The sequence below is a fragment of the Labrus mixtus genome, chromosome 4 (assembly GCF_963584025.1).
Source record: "Labrus mixtus chromosome 4, fLabMix1.1, whole genome shotgun sequence".
Lineage (NCBI taxonomy): Eukaryota > Metazoa > Chordata > Actinopteri > Labriformes > Labridae > Labrus > Labrus mixtus.
Window position 1 is genome coordinate 6,544,990 of NC_083615.1, and position 16,870 is coordinate 6,561,859.

General features: G+C 39.6%; 2 protein-coding genes across 2 annotated transcripts; one reads left to right on the forward strand and one right to left on the reverse strand.

Moving 5' to 3' along the window:
• Window positions 1–550: 550 nt before the first annotated feature.
• commd4 (COMM domain containing 4) lies at window positions 551–3,957 on the reverse strand. The gene is made up of 8 exons (XM_061035425.1): window positions 3,885–3,957; window positions 3,524–3,595; window positions 3,346–3,411; window positions 3,201–3,240; window positions 2,600–2,719; window positions 1,312–1,392; window positions 1,041–1,217; window positions 551–931 (listed from the first exon to the last, which is right to left on the reverse strand). Exons 1-8 carry the CDS (start codon window positions 3,885–3,887, stop codon window positions 891–893), a joined length of 600 nt encoding a protein of 199 aa, XP_060891408.1. The 5' UTR covers window positions 3,888–3,957; the 3' UTR covers window positions 551–890.
• Window positions 3,958–5,822: 1,865 nt separating this feature from the next.
• sema7a (semaphorin 7A) lies at window positions 5,823–15,493 on the forward strand. The gene is made up of 14 exons (XM_061035427.1): window positions 5,823–5,999; window positions 6,232–6,371; window positions 8,291–8,332; window positions 8,422–8,517; window positions 8,769–8,871; window positions 9,062–9,172; window positions 9,484–9,626; window positions 10,423–10,601; window positions 11,921–12,029; window positions 12,543–12,738; window positions 12,913–13,025; window positions 13,368–13,513; window positions 13,732–13,793; window positions 13,900–15,493. Exons 1-14 carry the CDS (start codon window positions 5,876–5,878, stop codon window positions 14,355–14,357), a joined length of 2,022 nt encoding a protein of 673 aa, XP_060891410.1. The 5' UTR covers window positions 5,823–5,875; the 3' UTR covers window positions 14,358–15,493.
• The last annotated feature ends 1,377 nt before the right edge of the window (window positions 15,494–16,870 follow it).

The window sequence follows — 16,870 nt, forward strand, 5'->3', positions numbered from 1 at the left end:
TTTGCCATGAAGCCAAGTCTTAACTTTATATTAAGTTTTTCTACTGCATAAGTTAAGAAAGCATCCATCTGAATACACTCTGGGGTACAACAAAAGAGAAATGTTTACGTCTCCTTTAAGCTGCAGGAATGGAAACAACGTACCCAAACAAACCCAGAAATAGACTCCACCGCTGATTAATTAGTTGCCCATGGCTGCAGAGTTTCTTTAGATTTCTCAACTGTCTGCAGGTCTGCCACGATGACCAGGTACGGCATGGCACGAACCACACGCTTTCATAACATGCGCGTTACCAAACATCTTGCGCAACAACCAGTGTGGCACTGGCTCGTTCGCAGATATCTCGCGAGATGTGTGGCTTTCTCAACGGGATTCTCGTGTATTCGTTTTAAACGTTGTGTCCCTTGTTTTTTTCATCAATAATTCTTTGAAAACAGCCAAATAAACTGCAGATTTTCTAGCAAACGCGTTGCATAAACAATAGACTATCATCACAGGCCAGTGCAGGGATATACGGCGCTACAGAAACTGAGAAGAATTAGAAATCCGCCATGTTCAACATTTTATTTGGATATGTATATGCATATGAAGGTAAAACACATTTTCAACATAATTCAAATAGAAAAGCGTGAATTAATTTACAACATTGTACAACAAATGGTCCATTTAGTTTTCTTGTTTAAGTGACAAATCACCCACTCTAGAAACATTTCCACTACAATTAATGTGGTAGAAAAATACAATTTCATGTCAATACATGTGCCATTTATATGACATTTGAAATTACTTTAATCATACAAAAATCATATTTCACTGTACAAGATGTGAGTCTGGCACTTAGGCAGCCTATCAGCTCATTTTAGTCCAGTGGTCTGACTGGTCCCCCCTCTTTACTGTAGTGCATTCATCGTTGCCTGGGCCTGTTTGAGCTCTGTTGAAACACATAAAATAGAATATTGATCATAACATGAATCTGAATCGCCAAATTGTTTGAAATGGAAGATCCTCTTAGAAAATATTTGACAAGACGCGGAATCTACCTGCAAGCAGGACTCTGAACTTGTCAGCAGAAACAGAAACAACAGTCGTCTCGGTGGAGCCTGACTCAGCTCCTCGTGCCTGCAGTTTAAGCTGAATCGTTGGTGCATTCACCTCCCGCAGTTCACTGGAGCTCAGTGTGTAGTCTACGCGCCAGGACACTGTCTCCAAACGCCCCACTGAAAATTCATTACATAGCAGACAGCCAGTGATCAGTCAGCAACTAAATTTGCCTTCCTCTTTGGAAAGAGCAAGAGAGACAGAAGTACTCACATCTCAGGCTTGTCTCTCGTAGCTTGTCTTGCAGTGCAGAGTGCTTATCTTCATATGATTTGCAGAGCCCTGTCGTGTGTTCTATAAGAAAAGATGGGTGTGTATGGTTAAGTAATAATATCCTAAAAACGCTTAAAACTAAAAGTAAAAGTACTATAACTTTTTTTACAGCGTGAAAATGGCCAATACCAGAAAAAATAAGACATTAAAGAAGTTACAAGATGTTAACCTCTGTATAATAGGCTGATATCTTCACATTAGAACACAAAAAAATATAGTTTCAACTCTGGCATAGATTCAACCATGTAATTGATTCTATTTATTCACAAGAGTCGCAATGCAGCCCACCCAGCAGCATTGTTCCTGTTGTACTGTGAACATACTGTCTCCCCTTCAAGGGCCAGCTGAGGACAATGCTTGCTCATACAGCTGCACTTGAGTTGCATAATAAGCGATACACAATGCTGTAAACCATAGAAATAACACAATAGGCATTGATTTGAGACCTGTCCGCATCTTGAAACGGGTTCATTGTTCATGTTATGATTCACCCTTTGTCCTTCATATTCGTATCACAACTCATCATAAAAATAGAAAAGAAAATATAAAGCTTTCTGGCTGCCATTCAAACATTACAAGTAGTTAAATAAATTATAAAGAGGATTCCACACACACATTTTTTTCTGCTTTTACAACCAGTGTACAGATTGAAGGATGTTAAGAAGTCTGTGCATGAGTGAGTTTAAAGAGCCCATATTATGCCCTTTTTGGGGTTCGTATATTTAATCTATGTTCCTACTTTTGTACGTTCACAATAGCTAAAGTTCGAAAAAAAAGTGTCTGTTTTCATGTACTGCTCCTCCTTGCTCCCTCTACGCTCTGAGTCCGTCAGCTGCACTCTGCTGAGCCCCCACTGTTAGACCCCACGTGGGCCAAGTCTGCTCTGATTGGTCTGCCGATCCGCTCTGTCGTTATTGGTCAGTTGCTCAGCACGCGTCTCGGAAATTTCAACATGAGCTGCAGGGCTTGCCACAACGAGCCAACGGGCTTAGATCAGTGATCTCACACTGACAATGACGTCGGACTGAGGGGGGCTAGAACCGAGCGTTACATGCAGCTAATGCTACAGCTAACAGGAGGACGTAGGAGAAGCCTAAACATGCACAGGACACATGGAAAACACACTAAAGGGCATATAAAACCAGAAAAAGCACAATGTGGGACCTTTAAACCAGCCAACATAATTATCTTTTTAATAACCAACCATGCGGAGCTCCAGTGGACTGACCTTTAGGTAGACCGAGCTGCTGCAGCTCACTGGACAGAGACTCACTGTCAACGTCATGCTTGGCTGCACTGGAAAATATGAAGCTGAGCACGGCCACACTAGCCTTGACGTCTCCACTCTCTGCAACAGGATTTGATGTCATGAACTCATGTCATAAAACAGAAAAACGCAATGCAGCACTGAGTGTCAGAGTATTCGAGTTAGATTGCAATGCAGTAACAGCTAAAGTGGAATATAAACACAAAGAGATATGTTCAGTTTTTATGTATCTTTATAACCCCATGTTAGTCTGTTCATACTACTTTCTTCTCTCTACATGTAAATGCGAGCTATAGATACTAATTTCCCTACAGATTTATAATTTACACATTAAACATATTGGGGGAGTTTCACTCTGTTTTTCTTGGCATTAGTTAAATGCTGCCTTCATCTAACAGCATTGGTCATAATATTAAATACCGGACATTAGTATAAAATAGTGGAATCGACATTCTCTGCATAGCCTACATTTTTCTGCTAATTCTCAATCACCTTTATTCAAAACATATACTTGATTTATTTTGTATTTTTTTGCACCCAGTACCAGTAGATGACTACTTACCAAACTTTGCATCTGCAGTAAGCTTTGAGACCTTGTCATACTACAAAGAAAAAAAAAGACAGCACCGATCAGAGTGAGTGGATTGCATGAACAATGGTATGTGATTGAGTTATTGTGGAAAAACAAAGGCTATTAAAACTCTCACATCGATGCCCTCTCCCAGCAAATCCTTCAGCACTTGAGCACAAAGGAGTTTCGTTTTCACACTTGACTGTTGCATGAGTAGAGCAGAGGAAAAAAAAACCACACACGGTTAAGCTTGTCTTTTAAAAACACAACATTTCTTCATAGTGCATGTCTTTGGACCTGATGTAAATACTCACAATCTTTGCCAATGTGCTGATTTCAGCGAGAACCCAATCGGGACAGTCCAGATCTCCACAGAAGCGGAACCGCTAAAAGAAGTCACACAAAAAAAAAAATCAACCTGCAATGTGACAAAAAAAGAAATGTTGCGACATGTAACGCTACTATTTATTCTAGTCTACATTATCACTCCATCATTAGAGATACTAACTAGCTTAGCCTGCTAGCTGCCTGAAAACCAGATACAACATACGTAGAGTTGAAGTAAATAGTTACATAAGACGTGTATAAAGCATTCGACGATAATGTCCTGTAAATACAATGGCTTGTTTAAAATTAAACTTGAGTTAAATAATACGGTTATTTAAAGTGTTTTACCATGGCTGGGAAGTCAGCTGAGCTGCAGGGAAGAGCCGAAACAGGAAGTCAGCTTCCTCGCGTCTGATTGGACGATGGGAAAAGGGGGTGGTACCCTTCAGGGCACAGCTGATGGTCCTGATGTTGCATGGCACCTTGCTCTGTTTCTCCCTTTAACAGCTCAACGATACAGGCTTACTTTGCCGTGTTTTATCATTATATGTCATTACAAGTCCCCTCTTTTATTGAGACTCACTTGTTTACTTGACTGCCCGCTTTGTTTTTAAAGAAGCAGCTTTCACAAAATGGGATTTTTTTTTGTCTCTTCTGACTCAAAGATCCCTGCTATGAAGCACCACAGATGTTTAAATGCGTGATGTACTTTGTTGTTATAATTTTCTCATGAAAGACTCACAGGCAGTTCGAGAACTCTCTGTGTTCTACTGAAATGCATTGATTTCCTATAGCCTTTTAATGTGCTTTTAGTCTCATGTTACTAAGAAGCTGCATATCATAGGTAAACAGAGACTGCTGCAGAGGATATTAGGTAATGCTTTTAAACCCTGTTATCTGAGGTTGTGGTATAGGCTCCTTATATAATATTTTGATTATGCCTGCAATGTTTCATCTCAATTCAAAATTTTAAAAAAATCTGTTGTTGTGACATCTGGACTTATCCATTTCTCAAATGTGCAAATATACTGAATAAAAACAATGGGTCTGTAAAACATTTAGCTTTAAAGCTGTAAACAATTTATGTTGCACCTACAACTGTATTCAAAAGTTTTTGTTTATTTGTTGGAAAATCACCTGAAGGAAGTGTTATTACAGGATAAGGAAGTAAATCAGTCATGTTGGAAACATTCCAGATCGGAAGAGTCAGAAGATCCAAAACAAAAATAGTCTGGTTTCCAAGTCAAAAAGCCCATTTGTTCTGTCAATCTTTTTTTAAAAGCACTTTAGGTAATGTCAGTGTTCAGCTCTTGCCCTTGTGGTTTGTTGTGCAGGCAGAACCATGATTAACTGATCGGACTGCAGCAGTCTCCTCTTTAGGATTAGAGAGTGTGGTTTGCTGTGTTTCTTGTAGATTTGTGTTTAAAAGGAAAATGTTTTATTTTTGTAATATAGCTATAGCTACATGTTTATAAATTGATTGTTTGATTTCTGTTTTCATTTTGAATAAGATAAGAGTAGGTCTAAGAAAAAACTAAACAATAAAAGCAAATAATGTGAAAAGTAGGCTCAAACATCAACTGCATTTCACGACACAAAAGTAAAATAAATGTTCCTGAAGGTGGAGGAGGAAGACTTCACTTTATTTTCCATTTGTTTAGACTTCTTCTTTGTCTTTTTTTAATCTGTCTGTAGCTATTTCATCTTTTTTTAGCTTTCTCTTAGTGACATCAATTTCCACAATTTCCCAGTTTGGGATCAGTAAAGTAATTCTATTCTATTCTATCTGATCTTGAAGGTGTTACATAGGTCTAAAAAAAACGTTTCTTATTTATTTTTCTACTGCATCAAAAACAAAACAAAAACAAATAGCCATTGTTAACCAGCTGAAAATGTTATTCTTTTGTTATATTTCTTAAACAGAGTCAAATTGTGTTATCCTCACAGCATGTAACATCCTTCTTATTTCTAAAACGGTTTGATTTGTATGCTGTTTGATGTTTTTTTTCCCCAGTCACATTGTAGCCTTTTTGGAACAGTTACGCTTTTAATTTTTTATTTGTCTGTTATTTTTTTCTTTAGTTAGGCTACATTATATGGTCAGGTTGATAATCAAATGCATAATTTAGGTTGATTCTAACTTTTTTGACAAGGTGTAAACCCGGTGTTTTCATTATAGTAGCCTATTGCGAGAGAGTTGAGATTTAGGGGTTGAAAACTGGGCGGAGCAGGATGTAGGACACTGGAACGCCTGCCAATGGACTAGAAGACAGACATTAAGATAAGAGGTCAGTTTGAACCAGAGAGAAAACGTAAACGGTCGCTGTCTGAGGCTCAAAATGAGGCAGTTTGTTTTGATTTATATTTTTCTCGCTCGGGATTTTCAAATCGTCCTCAGCGTCGTTTTGAAGGACACGCCGATTCTTGGATCCATAAATAACAACCCAAGACTTCTGAGCAAAGGTAACGATCACCTGTTAGGCTACTTCTTTTGCATTACGATGTTAGTCCAAGATTTTTTGCAGTTTTAAAAAAAAAAAAATGCATTCAGTGTCTCAAATATACGTTTAGAAAATCTCAGTGTTAATCCTGTCTTTAAATCCGTTGTAAGCCCGCTACAGTCTCAGTCTGGATCCGCAACTTGCGATATTGGATAAAGCAGTCAGGTGTAACTTATCATTTTGCATTCCCTCAGACATTATCAGCGCTGGATTTGAGTACCATGTCCCCCAGAACCACAGCGTGTTTTACTACCAGAAGGACTTTGAGGAAATGTACGTTGGAGGGACTGATTTTGTGTTAAAACTTGATGTGGAAGACTATCACATTATAGAGGTAGGTGTTTGTAGAGTTATAACGTAACACTGTTTTCATTGTCATTTCTTTATTGTGCTGCCTGAAACATGTGAACCCCCCTGTAGCCTACAGTCAAGTGTTTAATAAGTTGTCTCATGTTTAATTGATGGGCTCCCAGCTTGATGTCTGGATGGTTCATAAATGGCCCTTGTGCTGCAGCTGGCGGTCATAATTAGATGCTGTACTGTACCAGATGGCTGTCAAAGACCTATTGTTACTCTGTCTGGGAGCACCCACTTATAGGCCTTTCAAAGCCAGCTGATATGTAGTTTCAAGACTGGAGAAGCTGTCTATTAACTGCTAGTGGTGGCACTTGCGTTGGGAGTAAAAACAGACCAGGACTGCATACAAATAACAACAGTAAAAAAAAAAAAAAAAAGTGCAAAAATGTCAGTTCATACCCCATAATCTCCTAGGCAAATTTAGTTTATCTTCTCTGAGGAACAAATTATTACTTGTTCGTGTTTTTAAAAAAAGTTAGGGATCACACAACTTCTTTATGGAGTCCTAGAGGCATTACATATATTTTTATTTTTATTTAGTCAAAGATACCTTAATTCATCCCTGGAAACTGGTGGGAAAAAGTTTGTCGACTGACTTTCTTATAGTTAGTTTTATGTTTGTAGTTCAATTCTTAGAACATCTTAAACTTCTGTTTAATAGCCTATTAGAAATTAAAGCAGTCATGAGAGTGAATTATTTAGATGTTCAGATATTATTTCGTTCAAGGCTTTCTCGTGATGTCAGTCAGAGCTGATAGAGTGAGCTGGGGCGGGTTCTTACTCATATCTGCAATGTTTGGTAGACTTAGTGTCTGTTGACAATTGTCTTAGACATCACATCCTACTAATGTAAAGTCACTCACAAACCCCAAATATTCTGTAGACTATTTAATTTGCCATTAGGTGTATGGATACATTAGGTCATCTAGAAGATCACGTTGATGTGGAAATGCTTTTTTTTTTTTACACTTGTTTAAAGCTTGTTTCAGAAACCTGCAGTTTGGTCGATATTGGTCCCCCCCCCCCCCCCCCCCCCCCCCCCCCCCCCCCCGAGCCAAAGCGCTACTCTCTTCTCTTTTGCTGACTTTGCTCTGTGCGTGCCTCAGCACTATAACAATTCATCTTTTCCGTGAAAAAAATAGTCTGTTCAGCAGCCTGCTGTAAATCGTCACCTCTGACTCATACCACGCCACAGTGATGTCAGGCATTAAAAATAACTTAATTGAAATGATTATTGCTTTTGCTGATGGTCTCGTTTGATTTTTTTTAGAGTCAAATACAGTGTTTACTGCAGTCTGTTTCATAACCAGTTAACACCCTTCTCACAGAGCCTTTGAAAGTTTAAAACAGTCAGTCAAAATTGTGGGAGAGAAACTATCTAACTATCTCTATTTTTTCCTAACATGCCTCTCAGGGCTTCCACTTCTGGCTGTAAGACAGACGTACTGTAGATCCTCTTTCATCAGACAGTCATAGATCTCATTTTACTAATGGAGCAGCTGTAGCCATTTGAGCTGCAGACATTATCTGGAGTCAAACAGGCTTTGCCTTAGAAAGTAAACCTCAGGGGGAAAACAATCCTGGGTTGTTTTCAGCTATTTCATTTTTATCTACCACTGAACTATTTCAAATATTTCAAATAAACAAGGTTGTTGACCTTCAGGTGTAATATGCTTGTACATTTTGTACAAAGAGAGCACATTTCACCAAAGTCAAATTCCTTGTGTGTGTACAGTAAGCACCTGGCCAGCTGATTCTTCTGATTCTGATCTTCCTCAGACATTAGTTTATTGATGAAGAACTCAGTTTAAATTCATGATGTCTCATTTAAAGCTCAAGTTTCAGTCATGTGGAAACACATGTTGACTTTTCTACACACTGATCTCCCCCCTGCAGAAATATCCTTTGAACGCAACAGGAAAACAACAGTGCCAAGAGGTGAGTGACTAGAGAACAAAGATTGATGTGATCATAAATGATGAATTTGAATAAACAATATCGTTCATGTACGATGACTTGTGTTTCAGGGTCTCTGTGAAAATGTCATCACTGTCATTGAGAAGTTTCAGGACAGCCTGTTTGTCTGCGGGACGAATGGACGCAGGCCGCAGTGCTGGAAGCTTGTGAGTGTTTGCATATATTCTCAATGTGTGTTACACATGTGTTCAACACACTGCAGCTCTGATGGTTAGTCAAACTGTACTGACAACGGCAGAGCAAAGCTGATTAAAGAACTCTGGTGAAATGACTGTACCTCTAATTAAACTTTAATACATTTCATTAGTGTGAGCGATCTCAAAAGGGTGTTGGGTGGTTTTTGTTTTCCATCCCCTGTCTTATCACAGTGTTCTGTTTTCTCTCTGTTGTGTTGCAGTTTGCTTCAGTCAACAATCAGTCTTATGAAATAGTCGAGAGTTATGAGGGGACTGGCATCTCGCCGTTCACGTACACACAGAACTACCTGTCCCTCACAGTAGGTATGTTAAACACAGAGCTCCTTCCTCAGCAACAAACAATGATTTTGTCGCTTTAAACACAGACTTACATAACCACCTCCAGTCGTGTGTGACGGCAGAGTTGGAAAGCAAGTGTGTTTTCCACATTGTTGAATTAAATAATTAACCATGTTTTCTCCTCTTCCACGTGATGTCTCCGTGCTATTTTTAGAGGGAGATCTATATTCAGCAGCGCCTTTGGATATGGATGGAAGTTCACTGCAATTCAGAAGGAAAGCTGGAAGCAGAACTAATGTCTGGATGTATGACAACTGGGTCTCAGGTGGGTGCACGCATGAAATCATTGTAACCAATTAGTTTAGAAATGTGACAGCACCAAAAATAGAAAAAGTTCCTACAAACAGGGGAAACCAAATAGACTTAATATAACATGCATGAAAATGAATGTTAGTCACCTTTTCATTTAAATCATGGCTGTTTTGATGTGAAACTGTTCAACCCTCATCTCATATTGTTCTTTCCAACCAGAGGACACTCCGGTTCTAGTTTGTTTTTTGCCAGTCTTTTACGTCATATACCGCCTGCTGACCTTGTCCTGTGCTGCTGTTTGATAAACACGTCCTCTTCTCACAGAGCCCACATTCATCTCAGCGTCCTGGGTAAGGCGGGCGAAAGACCCTGACAACGAAAAGATTTACATCTATTTCCGTGAGAAGAACTCCGATCACAGCCCCGAGGCTGACCCCTGGATATCGAGGGTGGCCAGAGTTTGTAAGGTACGCTCAGATGGACACTGGAGAGGAGTCAGCTTACGTCAGCGAAGCACTCGTGTTACTAGATCTCGGAAAAAAAATCTAACCAAGCACGCTATATTATTTAAGGGGAGGGGAGGGGGACTTGGTCATTAGCAATCTTACCTCAGGAGGCATTTAGAAGCTGTTTGGGAGCTTTTGCTCATATCACATGAACAGCAGATGGAGTTTTCCCAGCTGTCACGGAAATGTAGGTGTTGTGTTTTTCCTGTCAATCTAGTTGTGTTTAACGCTGACTCAAATCTTTTATTTTCCATACACACTGGTTAAGGTCAGCCTTTATTTGCAGTTCTGTCGTGTTAGAAGTGTCAGAGTTTATCGATATGCTCCATGCTGAGGGCTCAGGCTGTCGTCATGAATAATATAATAACTTGGGTTACTCACACCGTGCTTAAAAAAACAAAAGGGAGCCAGAAGTAAGGTGGGCCGAGCGACAAGCGGTCTTTATGTGACTAAAATGTCAGGCTTTAAAACATTTGCAACCATTATGCAGCACGCTGGTCTTGAACGAAGCTTCTTTTCTTTAACTAGCTGACGAGAAGTTCTCTTAACGTGCTTACAGAAACTCTTTTCAGCGTCCTCTTTAGTTGATATATGGAAACAAGATAAGCCCTTGATGTGGTAATGTTTCTTGTTCAAGACACCACAGTCTTATCAAATAACCCTTGCTTCATGAATTTCAGTTTTTTTCTTTTTAACCAGAGAGAGAGAGAGAGAGAGAGAGCGTCTTCTGGTGTAATTCATTGGGGTCATTTTACAGGTAGACGAAGGCGGATCAAAAAGATTCTTCCAGAACATGTGGACGTCGTTCCTCAAGGCCAGACTTGTCTGTGGGTTCCCAGAAGAGTCTTTGTATTTCAACCGACTCCAAGATATTTATGTGATGCAAACAGAAGAATGGCACGACACCAGAGTCTATGCCCTTTTCACAAGCAGCTGGTGAGCAGTTTTCTCTTCCTTTATTGCCCTTACTTAGCAACAAGATGAGCAACACACTGACAAATTTGTATCTATATTAAATGTGTTTTTCCCTCTAAATTCATTTAGTTTTTGCAACAAACAACCTTTATCTGTCCAATTTATCCACGCACGCACATTGTGCATTTACAAGAGGGATGTACGGACAGTGGACCTTCTCTCTCTCTCTCCCTCTCTCTCTCTCTCTCTCTATGCTGGATTCTGCAATTACCTTAATACAGAATGTGGGGCTGATCATTTTGACTGTGGTCCTCTGTCCCTCTCTGACCTTGGTGTCCTTGGTTCACTACTCACTCATACAGCTCCAGTCAGGACAGTTTTCAGACCATATACCAAAGCTAGCAAATAAGGCTGTCCTTGCAAACCTTGATTTGAGCTATTACCAGCCCTATAGGACTCAAGAACGGGAGATGCAGGGTCACAGAGGGTCACAGTTCTCAAAGAATCCTCGCTATCCTGTATGCTAACTTTTTCTTCAGAAAATAAAGCACTAACAAAGAGACATGTTTTCAAATGATCAAAATCAAAGCAGTAAAGGTAGAACACTTCTGACTTCAAGTCCTTGTATGCCAAGTTTCTGTAAAATAACTGACATGGTTTGTAGGTGTAATGATGATGGGTTTTCTTCGTAAACAACACTTCATGGTTCCGGTTGCAGGCGAGTGTTATGAGTGTAGCAGGTCGGAAATAAAGCAAGGTGAACCCAAGACAGACAGGCAGGTTAAGATAGAAGTCCGAGCTTCCTTTTGGACAAAAGCCATGCTCGGCTCAAAACCTGGTAGACAAGCAGATCAGACAAACAAATCCAATCAAGTGCTGGGCAGTGTGAATCTCAAAGCGTGGGTTAACCTATATGTCAGCCGGGCAGAATGTAGGCGGCAGAGAATATCTGGCACATGCAGAGTAGTGCTAGAACAAAATCTATTCACTGAGCAGTGGAAATGTGGTCAGAAGTGGTCAAGCTATGGAAATGATCTCAGAAGGGAGCTGCATGATTTGTAATGACAGGGGGAGTGTAGCTTATATTAGAGAAGAGAGGCGGTAACTGAATAAATATTGACATTTGGCTGAGGTCAAGAAAGTGTTTCATTTTGGAAGTACCACACCCCCATTTAGGTCATCTGTCAGAGGTTACTCAGCTGTTGAAAAAAAGTCTTACAAAGGAGCCAATGGGATAAAATCCTAAACCTAACTTTGACCGAGGTTATAGCACTAACTAATATAACGATTTTTTTTTGGCAACTGTTTATTTATGCTAACTAGAGCTATGTCTCTTCTAGGAATGCCACAGCAGTGTGTATCTACACTGTAGGAATGATTGAAGACGTATTTGAAAACTCAACTTTCAAGGGCTATGACAAAAACATTCCCACACCAAGGCCGGGCACGGTAAGGTCATTGTTTTGTTGCTGCATCTGCACAGAGACACAATACTTCCTGTGAACATTTTTTTTGTTTCCACCCTCTCATGCATTTATTATGGTTACATGACTGTTTTTCAAATGCCTTAAATGTGCATTTAAAAAAAAACCACAACAGGCATGTTAATTAAATGGGTGGACCGAGGAAAATATGTGTCTGTTTTTATTATCCTCATCAAGTATAGTTCAGTGTTTCCATCCTAGTTTTTTTTTTTTTTTTTTTTAGATGAAGTCTATTTGGGTTCAGCCCTCTTGTTAGGGAAGTAAAAGGGGCCCTGATTTAGGCTTTGAGGAATCTCCTCTTGCTTTAGTAGCTGTTTGTCAGACTTGTTTGCGTCTGAAGAAAAGACAGCATGCGTCAGTGTTGCATACCTAAAAACAACAAATCTGTTTAAACTGAGCATCCTACAAATGTACAGTTTATCTTTCTGTTTCCTGCAGGCGACTCTTGAATCATAACAAGTTGTCTGTTTTTTTGCAGTGTGTAAAAAACAGCCGTAGCCTACCGCTGGAAACTGTCAGTATGGTGAAGGATTACCCAGAAATGACTGACTGGGTTCACTCGGTGCATTCTGCAGCTCCGTTTTATATAAGCAACAACAACTATACAAAGATAGCTGTTGACCGAGTCCAAGGAGCAGACGAACACATGTTTAATATTCTTCTTTTAGCCACTGGTAAGTTCAGTATGTGAAAAATGAAACCGTTAAACACAAAGGCAGTCATAAGTCATACCCTTATCTGTCATCTCTGCTAGGAACAATGAGCTAAATACACAAGCCACAGCAATGCTCCGACAATAAAAAAAAAATGTTTGAGATTGTTTTGTTTTTTCTTTTCTGATCCAACAGATTCTGGGAACATTCATAAGGTGTTAGAGGCCGGGTCAGAACCTTTCATCATCTCGGAAACACAACTCTCCAGTTGTTCAACGATACGATCGATGAAACTCGACTCCAAGAGGGTACAGCTCATTTATGATGACATTGTAGATGTTGTGCGTGTCGTTTGAGTCTCTACTGTTGAGAAATCCTCGCAGTTTGATTGTTTTCCAAACTGCTACAGTATGTAAAGAATATTAGACTTGCATATGTTAAGAAGGCAGAAACACAACTCCCGATGCAAATGTGGCTTCATGTCACGTGCATAATAGTTCATTCTTTTCTTGCACATTCCCTATAATGTCTTTGTAAGGTGATAATATGGCAGTGTTGAGTTCAGCAGCTTGTTTCACTGCACTCAAGGCAACAAATAATACACTGATGCAGGATTTAAGTGAAATTGTGTTCTGTTTTTCTTTGTGCAGAAAAAGTTAGTGGTTGGTTTTTCTGAGAAAATATCTACTGTGGACCTCAAGAGGTGTCAGGAGTACAACAAATCCTGTGAAGAGTGTGTTCTGGCCCGGGACCCGTACTGTGCCTGGACGAAGGATGGATGCACCTCGAATGTCCAGTAAGTATGGACGGAGTTCATACCGAGACCATTTAGCTGGATTTTGATGTACTGCACTTAAAGCATATTAACTTTATAACTATAACTTTTTTTTTGTTATTGTTTGCCAAAGATAAAAAAAATACATCTCGCTGCAAAAATGAAAATACAACCGTCCAAAAAACAGGTGATTTCAACAGTTTCAAAGTAACACACACATTGTTTTCTTTTGCTCACAGAGGAGGGATACAAAATATCATGACTGGGGAACCAAGTGTGTGCTATTCAACCTCTTTAACAGGTAACAAATGCTGAGATTGTTGCTCACACTGCACACTTTGCTAGAAACATGTCGGTCTCATCTCTTTCTCTTTTCCCCCCCCCCAATAACTTAATCATTCATTTAGAAATACTACAATTAAACCGGACCAAACGGGAGACAGTTCCAGCATCACCAGCGGATTTGCGGACCGATCACTCGGTCCCTCTGGGAGTCCCTTTCTATCTGTCCTGTCCAATAGGCTCTTACCACGCTAACTACACCTGGGATCACGAAGGACAAAAACGTCCTTGTCTACAAATGCAGTCAAACTGCCTGCTCTTAATCCCTTCTATGGAACAAGACAGCTACGGCAGCTACAAGTGTGTTTCTGAAGAGAAGAACTACACCAAATTCGTGAAGAATTATCAACTCGCAGAGCAGAAACTTGCCGCAGAGCAAGAGATTGTTCAAGAGCCAATCATTCTGGTGGAAATGAAGAAAAACGATGAAAGAACTGAAAAACCTTTCAAAAGAAATGATGCATCGGTTTTTCTTCCACAGGTAGTTTGGATCACCCTTATAGCAGTGTTGGGGATGTTGTGATTACATTCTTCATCATCATACTCTGGGCCATTTTTCTACGCCCCTGCTTATCAGTCCAGGACACAGGCAGCTCTACGGGAAAAGCAACTCTTAACACCAGCATGTGCAAAGCTCGCAATTCAGAGGTTTCAGTTGGAGAAAAATAAATCACTCCTTGAAAGAAAGCCGACTTTGCGAATGGTCAGAGAGCTGTGTTTGGCAGAGAAGGATGTGAAGATTTGTGCTATTACCAGCCTTATAGTAGAAAGAAGCACAATCAGTTAGCAGTAGAGATGGTATGAAGGATCTGCAGCACCCTAATGGTGCCTAATGATGTTTGTTTCAATCGGCTGATAATCAACTATTTCAACTGAAATCAATGTTCCATTCAAATATTGATCGGTTTTCTTTTAAGATAATGGATAAAAGAAAGTGTAAGAGATAATCTGAAGGACTTCCTTTTAAAAAGGATGTATGACTGTAACACTCAAAACCAAAGCACAGCTTTTCAAGGTTGTGATCATGAGTGCAGGAGCTTCTGGATAGACAGCCAGTACAGCACACACAAAGTGGCAGGGTGTGAACGCAATCTCAGCTCTTCGGTCCATTAGAGGTCAGGAAAATGCAAAGTTCCTGTTTAAACTTCCTGTGTGCCTCAGTCCAGTACACTGATGCCAGATTATTTTTAACTGAGTGTTTAGGGAAGGGTGGATGTAGCCATGGACCCCATCTGGATTTCCCTGTTTTGTTCAACTCTGAATGAAATAACAGACAGTTTTTTCTAAAGAGAGCTGTTTGTATATTATGCACTGGAAAAAACGACTTTATACCCTCTGAAATGATGAGCACTTTGTTTGAGCAACATGCCACTTTAAGAATAGCTTTTCATATTGATCAACAGTAACTCAGATAAACAGTAGCTGCTGTGTGTGCAGGTATCAGTGATCAAAAGTTCCACTTTGCACTTAACATAGAACTGGATTCAGATAGTTGTGGATTGTTTTGACTGAATCTACAGTGTGCACAAACCTGATTTTACTTTAAGCGAGATCATGTAGCTTTAGTGAAACCACAGCAATGTCAGGTCATTGCTGTGCTTTAACAAAGTGCATAAATAGCAAAAGCAGACGGAGATCAGATATCTTGCACAACCATGTCCATTCAAGAGAAAAATGTATGGAAGCCTTTAGCTGACACACATCCATACATTTTTATATACTCCATTTTCCCCGAATAACGAGTTATATCAACGTAGTTTTCTGAAGATCACGACTGATTTATCTTGTGTTAACATAGCCAGACCATGACATGTTATGCTGCTATTGTCCACACTAACGAGGTAAGTTAAGCCTTTTCCTATGTTTGTTTTTGCAGCTCTTGGGAAACAAGATAAATAAGTCAGGATGGCGAGAAATCAACCAGAAATGACTCATTATAAAAGGAAAATGGAGCTTATAGATGCATGTCTGCGTAGGGCTCCTGTGAAAATCAAACGGATGATGCCTTTTTTTTTAGTTAGCTTACGTTAACTAAGATGTAGCTTGAAGGTCGCGTCCCATTCAGTTTCAACTTTCATAATCACAGATTGTTATTTCTAGTATAGCGTTGCTCTATGGAATATTGACTCTGAAAAAACTGTAAGCTGAACTTCTGCGCTATGCGAATAATATTTTGGTAATTATTAATGTTTAATTTATTGCTAAATTAATCATGTTTCATACTATTTATTTTTATACTTTCAAGCAATACCATATATGTCAAATTAATAAAAGGTATATTTTTGCATTATGATCAATTAGAGAATGTAAGTGAACTTTGTTTCTTTTTATTAAAATGAGAAAAATAACATGGCTGGAAATCCTTCACATTGTTTACATGGAGTTGTAGTCATACCTCTGTAAGTAGTCATTTCTTCCTCCTTAGATCAAGTGTTCATCAGAAATGGCACCGAGTGAACAACGTGCGGACTGATCAGGCCTACCGATGACACTAAGGATCTTTACAGTAATCTGTCTTATTCCAGGATCTTCTAATTACTTCAAAGTAAGAACATCGTGTTTACAGTAAGTCCCAAATCCCAACACCACCGCCCTTGTCTACCTCTTTACAACCGTTCGTCAGAGGTGAATGCCAGATTCTCTGAGATTGAGTTAAGTTTTAGGGGGCTCTCCTTGCGTTTCATCTCCGATCTAAACTGAGCAATCATGTTACACACACACACGCAGCTCAGACACAGTCATCCCAGTGTGTAAACTTGTGTTTGTAACCACACCCTCCTGGTATGTTGGGTTGTTTTGGAAGAAAAACATTTTGTTTCAACACAGCACAGATTAAACATGATGGAGGGAAATAGCACACATTTTTCCTTTTCTTTTAAGTTGTGGTTACAACACAGACTTTAACATTGTGTTTACAATTGAGTTTTTCCAGCAGTAAGGGCACAGTATAAATACTCTTGACCCTATACTGTACTGTTACTGCAGTCAGGGCACAAGTTTAAGCCGGAGTTGACACGATGACCTCACAGCCAGAGG